The sequence below is a fragment of the Otolemur garnettii genome, unplaced genomic scaffold, assembly GCF_000181295.1.
Source record: "Otolemur garnettii isolate 467f Iridium unplaced genomic scaffold, OtoGar3 scaffold00004, whole genome shotgun sequence".
NCBI lineage: Eukaryota > Metazoa > Chordata > Mammalia > Primates > Galagidae > Otolemur > Otolemur garnettii.
The window spans coordinates 10239899-10247587 of NW_003852399.1; the positions used below are offsets into that span (position 1 = coordinate 10239899).

The 7689-nt window shown below is 42.7% G+C and overlaps 1 protein-coding gene across 1 annotated transcript; it reads right to left on the minus strand.

Annotated features, from left to right (window-relative positions):
- Nucleotides 1-730: 730 nt before the first annotated feature.
- Nucleotides 731-7676, minus strand: NOV (nephroblastoma overexpressed). Its single transcript, XM_003782386.3, has 5 exons — nucleotides 7568-7676; nucleotides 7211-7436; nucleotides 5902-6153; nucleotides 4400-4614; nucleotides 731-1794 (listed from the first exon to the last, which is right to left on the minus strand). The coding sequence occupies exons 1-5, from the start codon at nucleotides 7649-7651 to the stop codon at nucleotides 1498-1500; spliced, it is 1074 nt and encodes a 357-aa protein (XP_003782434.1). The 5' UTR covers nucleotides 7652-7676; the 3' UTR covers nucleotides 731-1497.
- Between the last annotated feature and the right edge of the window lie 13 nt (nucleotides 7677-7689).

Sequence of the window (7689 nt, forward strand, 5' to 3'; positions counted from 1 at the left end):
AAAAACCCCCCCCCCCCCCCCCACACAAAAAATACATCAAGGCTTGAGATATTGGCTTGAACAAATGGTTTGGAGACCGAGACTATGGCAGTGAGGATCAGCTAGCTCAGTAAGAGCTGACTTTTGTTCCCCTTATGATAAGAGGTGGTGAGCTCATCCAAAAATATCCATTTTGCTTTCAATAGATACTATTGACTGATGGCCTATTTAATTCATAAATTTTAATTCTATATTTTCAGTAAACAATGTTCAACTTGTAAGCACAGAAGTAATAATGGAGTCACAGCGATAAAATTGTGTTTATTTAGTGATGTCTGACAAGTAGAGAAATTAAAAATAATATTTTACAAAATGTACAATTTATATTTTCATAAATACTTTAAAGGAGAAAAGTGGAACCCAGATGGTGATGTTAGAAGAATGTATAGATGGAACATTGCAGCCTACTTTGGAGCCTGACAAATTACATACTTGTACATATACACAAATGTCTTAACGGTGAATTTTCATAATTATGGCCCAAGGATACATTATGGGCATGTCTACAATAATTCTAAACTCCCATAAAATTTGTGGTCTCTTACCACCATTCATGTTAACTTTGGTTTTCTTTTTCAAAATCCATGCAAAACACATTCAAAAATCATCCAAGGTTGTGAGCAACCTCTCATCTTACTGATGAGTGGATCCCTGCTGATATGCCCTGCTTCTGCTGAATTAAAGACTAATTAGTGGGACTCAGCAGCTTCCAGGATACAAATGTATGAGGGCTGTGAGGGCCCATTCGTCTTTGTACTGGGAGTTTTCTGCTTAGCTTCTTTCACTTGGAAAGGAGTTAATGTGTCTGAAGTGGAGAATGCTTACACCAGTCTACTTAACAAACACTTCATTGCTGTAGATACGGCATGTTCCTTAGTGTACAACTAAAGAGAAAATTAAGTCCCTGGACTTCATGTTGAAGAGCTGTATGTTCCTTGGACCTTGGACTTAGAAGTTCAGAGTCGATCTGCCCAAAGAAGGAGCCCACGAGAGAATCCTCCAGGAGCACACGAGAAAATCCTCCAGTCAAACCTTGATGTTTGGTGAAATATTTGTACAACGTGTTCAATATGATCCTAGACTTTCCTGTGTCATCACTGCGACATTTCCTTGGAATCTCACTAGTGCACAACAAAATAAGATGAATGCAATGTGATACAGTCTACAAATGAAGTCACATATCTGCTTTCTTAAATTTACAGAAATTTGCATTTGTCATAAAACCACAGGAAAGTTAGTCATCCTCACGCCAGATCCTGAGCTTACCTTGATTCCAAGTTTACAGTTAATCATGTCTTTCCTTAAAAAAAGAAGGGAGATAGAAATGTCCTCACATGGTCATAGAAAAGACATAGGACTTAAGGGAGAAGTTCCTCCTTATTTCTCTGATGCTCATTTGATGTCCGGTCATGCAGCAGCCGCAGTTTACCTCTGTCGTGGTGTTTCTTGAGAGATAGGTTACATTTTCCCACCACTTGTCTTCAGCTCTAGCTCCTGGAGGAAAGCCTCATTGTTTTTAGGGCAATTGGTGTGACAGGTGCAGGTTCCAATGACCATCACTGGTTTCTTGACCATTTGCCCTGGGGAGCACTGGAACTCCACCTGGATGGTTTTGGTGTTGTGGGGTGTACAGCACCGGCCATCGCTGCAGACCCCACAGAACCTGGGCTTGTAGGTGTGCAGGCTGGTGCAATTCTTGAACTGCAGATGGATGGCATTGAGGGATTTCTTGGTGCGGAGACACTTTTTTCCTTTCTGAGAAAAAAAAAAAAGGACTGAAGTATGGGACCATTTTAGGGGCATGGAATAACCTGTTAGTTGCCTTCCCAATATCCATTGGTCTTTTTCCTTTGTTAAAAGAACATTAATTTTGCTTGAATAATGTAGTCAGCTAAAAATATTTGCTGCCACAGACTATCTGAGAACTTGTAATGGCCTTGTGACAAAGTTCTAGCCAATGATACATAAACCACAGGAATCTGGGCCATCCTTAATCCTTTGGACAAGTACAATTCTTTATTGCTTCCTGCATTCACCTTCCTTTCTGCCTGGAATATGAGGAACATGATTAATTGTGCACAACCATCTTTTGACCTTGAGGCAATGAGCATGAAGCTGAAAGCTATCAATGACATAGAAACTTATCTTTTAAGCTGTTATCATAGGCTTTGGTATTATTTTAGCCAAATGAATCTTTAGGATTTATAAAGACAAATGGTATAGATCTGGCCTACTAATGTTTCAAATACTTCCCAGACATTAACTCACTTAACCTTGTGAATAATATTCATTCACATCAGGAACAGTCTTTCATAAAAAGAACAATTGCCCAAGTTTGATAGATGAAGAAACAGTCTCAAAGGGCTAAAGTGATCAGAAAACATACAGTATTCAATTTTGTCTGATATAAAGCCCATTCTTTCTATTATATTATGACTTCAGGAAATTCCAAGACAATGAGATTTAAGGTTAATTTCCATGAAGGGAATTCATTCATAAAATGAGAATTCATTCAAGATTCCATTAGCAATGGTTAATGTGGAATCCCAATATGGATAACTCAGCAAAGAAGTGACTATGTTTTATCTCTGACTTAGAGTCCTTCATCCACTAATTTGCCACAGTTCCTCACTGCTCACCTTCCTAGGCATAGCCCATAGCTTGTGGGGTGAGTAGACTATGCTAATATCTCCCCATACGCCAAACAAATTTCTAGAATCATTCTGAAATAAGTATACTATAAATAAACAGCTTAAATATATCTCCCAATATTAAACAAGATAAAAGTTACCAGAAAGAGATGCAATTTTGTGAGAAGAAATAAAGGAAAATGTCAAATTTTGGAGGCATGAGATAGAAAGACCTTATTTAACAAAGAAGTTATTGTGCCCTTGAGAATATTAAGGGCTTGCTGTTTCTTCCTTTTCCTGTATTTATTGTTTAGTATATGTTCTTGTAAATATCCACAAGAAAGCATGTGTCAGCAACATTCCTCTGTGTGCGAGAGAAAGAGAGAAAGAGGGAGAGAGAGAGAGAGAGGGAGAGAGAGAGAGAGGGAGAGAGAGAGAGAGAGAGACTGCTTGTGTGGGTTAAACTATAAGACTGTGTTATGTATGTTTGAATTTCCCTAACTGTAGAGGAGGTGTATCTTTTAAGGTATAATTGTAGAAATAAAGTGTGTCTAGGCATTCTTTTTAACTGGTAGAGGAAACATACGGTTAGGATGGACTTTAACAAAAATCATATAATGAAGTATCCAGATAACTAATGCAACCACCAGCAACTGTTTTATTTTACTAATAATTAGAAATGTTAAGTAATGATGGCTAATGTTAGCAGAGTACTTAATCTATGCTCAGCACTTTGCAAATTCATTCTATTTAATCCCCCTGACACTTCTGAAGTAGGTACTCTCAATGGCCCCATGATATGGGAGAAGGAATTGAGTCTGAATAGGAAGATTGTCGGAGATCATCTGGAAAGATAGAATATAAAGTCAAGCTGTCTGGTTCCACAGTTGTGCCCTTAAACATTAGATGGTGTTGTCTCAGTTTAGAAATATGTAAATCTTAAATTGCTAGGAGATGTTTTATTTTAGTCTTATAAGGGTTCATGTAATGGTTCAAATTGGGTATTTTATCTGATATAGTATTCTGCCAATAAGGCCTGTGATGTCATCAGGAACTGATCAGGGCTTCTGACCTGCATGTCTTGACACTCAGCATTAACACACTGAGTTGATACAATTCCAGGAAAAAAAAAAAAGGAGAAAAGGAATGTGCTATTTTGTTTGGTACACATTGCCTTATGCTGGCAGATATACTATTTCCACTAGGATTTTAAAAATACCAATAATAATTCCCAGATACTCGCTCACTTAATCATCAATGTTAGTTTATCATGCAAATAATATATACCCAATAGGGTGTGGACTGAGAGGTGAACAAACATGGTCCCTATCCTATTGTTTTGCGAAGACTGAACCTAAGGGCTGAAGTGAACTGAGGTCAGAACTCATCACTCTTACATCAGTCATGCTTGAAAACTGGGGAGCCAACTTTCTCCAGCAATGGAATGAGATTTTCTAGACTACTGGGAAGTGATTACAGGTGTCTGGCTTCCTTCTTTACCTATAGATCAGCTGTGAGTTGCTTGGGGCATTTCAATACATTAAAGAGAGAGAGAGAATAAAAAAAAACGGTGCTCAGGCTGGCTTCAGGAACCTCTCTGCCTTTTGTCTGGGGTCAACTTCCAGTTAGAGCTGACTTCTCAGTCAGTGTCATGGTGACCCTCTGAAGCCCAGGCTCCATGAAGCCAAGGCTTCTGCCTTCAGGGTCATAGGTTTGCTCCGGGTTCCTACCTTCTCCATTAGATCCTCAGGCTCTTGGTCACAGGGACGCACCATGCAGAGCCGAGTCTGCTTCACCATCTCACACTGACGATTCCTGTTGGTGACCCGGGTGGAAAAACCCATGCCACAGCTCTTGGAACACGAACTCCACTCTGTGGTCTGTTCAATGCAGTTGATACTTGAGTCAGAGACTTCAACTCCTAGGGTGGCTTCTGGCCTGTAGGCTATGGAATGTATAAATAACAACAGTTCTCTTGGGTCAAATGTGAGGATGGACAACAGCAGGTATTTTAGCATCATTAGAAAGTGGGTCTCATTCAGCCCTGTGCCTACCAAACACCTGCTCCTGGGAGACAGAACTAGATTTTTTTTTTTGCAGTTTTTGGCTGGGGCTGGGTTTGAACCTGCCACCTCCAGCATATGGGGCCGGCGCCCTACTCCTTTAAGCCACATGCACCTTCCTAGAACTAGACCTTCTTATTTATATACCCCTAACAGGTAGCACAATGACAGAGAAGGGCCTTCGAGAAATCCTTATGACCTTAAGAAGCTTAGGAAAACTTGTCATTAAGAAGTTTAGCACTTTGAAGAGTACAGAACAGTATAGCATCAATAGCCATTCCATAAATTAAAATGATTTCAACACGTGTTTTCTATATAAAAAGGATCATGATAAAATTTTAATTGTGATGAATAAGTAAACCAGGCAAGTCAAAATAGTAATGAAAACATTACTTCTTTAGGGAGGTAGAATGGGTATTTTTGATTATGGGATACAGACATTTGGATTTCGATTATGAAAAGTTCAGTCACAACATGAAATATGCCGGGCTTGGGGCACGTGTCCTCTTCTGCATGGCAGTTTTCCTATCTCTAAGACACGCTGACACTGTCTGAGCTCAGAAATACCATAAAACTCTGCATATTGCTATTATTAACCACCTGGCTGATTAATGGCTCCTAAAATAATCTCTACTGCCTCCTGAGGTTCTCCTCCAACCCCCTTGTTAATTTATAAGATTAAAAGAAATAAGAACAAAACAAAGATCCTAAATCTGACCCTTTCCCACAGTAACTAGAAAGACGATTTGTGTGGTGTGTGTGTGGCAGCTGTCTGGGGATAAGTAGCATTCGTTATGGAGGCTAATTTTGAGGGGTCAGGTAGTGTATAGAATCTAGAAAAGAAAAAGGATTTTAATTTCATTTTTGCAGTGCTAATAAGGGTCATGTGAGGTGGATGGACTGAGACACAAATCCAGTAAGACAAAAATGAGACATAAAAGCAACTGAATTGGGCAAGTCTTCTTTAAGAGAAAATGTAACATACTTCAGGCAACTTACATTGGATTTATAGACGTGATGTGTTTGATTTCAGTAAGTAATCTGGAATCCACCATTCGGTGGCCAAAAACTGAGCCCAGTTTCTCTCCTCAAATGCAAAAGATGACAGATGCTTCCTGCCTGTGTTTACTCTGTGTTGTGCATAGCCCCCCGTATCCTAAGTTTCTCACCTGCGAGAGTCAGGCCTCCCAAAGTTTCTGTCTCATCCGGGCCACAAATCCACTTTTCACAGCATTCTCCTGGCACCTCAACTTTTCTTGGAGTTGGGCAGTTAGGCTCAGGCAGTAGCACGTCTAGTTGACAGCGGGGCACACAACCAATTTGCCCATCTCTGCAGGTGCACTGGAATTTGCAGCTTGGCTGGAATTTCTCTCCACTGCGGTAAATGACCCCGTCGAACACACAGTTGTCTCCTTCTACCGCTAGAATATGGGGGAAGTGAAGCAGAGAGGAAGGAGGAGAGAGAAAAACAAGAACATGATGCACTGGAGAAGCTAGGTAAGATCTGGAGGGTGCGCACCAAACCCCAAGTTGTTCCTTTGTAGTTCTGGCAGTTTCTTATATCTCCAGTGGACAGAGGTCCCCGTGAAGGCCTCCCAGAGCAAGAAGCAACCTTTAAAGCCATCCAGTCCTGCCACTCACTTTATGCATGAAGTATGCAACTTTGAGTGCTCCTCCCAAGGCCCTGTAGCTTTCATTCCCACTGTTAAGCCCTGTTGCAAGCCTTTCCTCCCAGTCCCCCTCTCCAATGTCTTAGACTTTAGTGTACTCCATCTTCTCCAAAACAGGTTAACTGGTCAAAATGGGACATTAGGATTTCTTGGCGTTCAAGCACAATAAATCATCACTAACTTAGAGAAAATAATAAAAGCCCTCCTACCCAGGGGGGCAGGGACACAACCTCCCACTGCAGTGGTGAACCACGTGGAAAATTGACCCCCGACTCACTACATTTTAGGAGCCTGGATTGGCCAGCTGCCTGCATTTGATTTTACTTGCAGCCAGCAGAAGGGTTACACAGTTATCCCAGGAGACTTGGGGGCTGCTTGGTTTCAAAAGGGACATTACAGGTGTGAAAACAAACCTGCTGGCCTGCAGTTAGGGAACTGTGTAAGCCCCCGTTTATAAGCGAATAAGCACAGGCTTCCATCAGCCCCAGTGTCGCCCCCTCCTAGAAATGTCCAGAGGAAATGATTTCACTGCTCCTTCACCCTGGTTCTCTCCCCACTAGATTCTTATGGGGAGGCAAGTGCGGAATGCCTCCCTCCTCCATGGTTTCCTGTCCGGCTTCTGGCACTCATCAAAGCCGCCAAGTGTCCCCACACCATGCCTGGCACACAGTAAGTACTTCATAAAAGTCACTTACTGCATGATTATTATTAGCTTATTGCCCTCTGGGAAGGGGCGAAAGGAGAGGGGAGGGAGCAGCTCCGGCCAGCTGCGGGGAGCATAGGTCAAACAGCCTGGCCTCAGACTTACCCATGCAGATGCCAGTCTGATTGCTGGGGTCCGCGCTGCGGTCGCAGTAGAGGCCACTGCCCTCATCGCACGGCTCCAGCTCCGAGCAGCTCTCGCCCCTCTGGCGGGCGCACACCAGGCAACAGGAGCAGCCGTCCAGCACCGCGCGCACCCCAGGGGCACAGGTAGGCGGCGTCGTGGGGCACTGGCCCGGGCACGGGGAAGGGCAGCGCTGAGTCGCAGCGACCTGGAGATGGGTGAGACAAGAAAGAGAAACTCCTTAGCAGCGGCAGTTGAAAGTGGAGCGAGCCCGGGGACCAAGCAGAGGCCACCTAGAAGGCAAAGTAAACAGGGACATCTTAAGGGTGCGCCTCTTACCTGTCCCAGGAGATGGAGAAGCAAGAAGGCCAGGCAGAGGGGCCGCTTTTGCAGACAGAGGCTCATGCTCTGCACACTGTGCATGCTTAGGCTTTTCTCTCTCGCTTTTGCAAAAAAAAAAA

Excerpts from the sequence above, each read along its gene's own strand:
- NOV (XM_003782386.3), bottom strand. The coding sequence starts at position 7,651 with ATGCACAGTGTGCAGAGCATGAGCCTCTGTCTGCAAAAGCGGCCCCTC. Across the intron at positions 4,615-5,901 it reads GGGAGGCCTGACTCTCGCAG|CCTACAGGCCAGAAGCCACC; the intron begins GTGAGAAACTTA and ends TACATTCCATAG. Across the intron at positions 1,795-4,399 it reads CTGAGGATCTAATGGAGAAG|AAAGGAAAAAAGTGTCTCCG; the intron begins GTAGGAACCCGG and ends TTTTTTTCTCAG.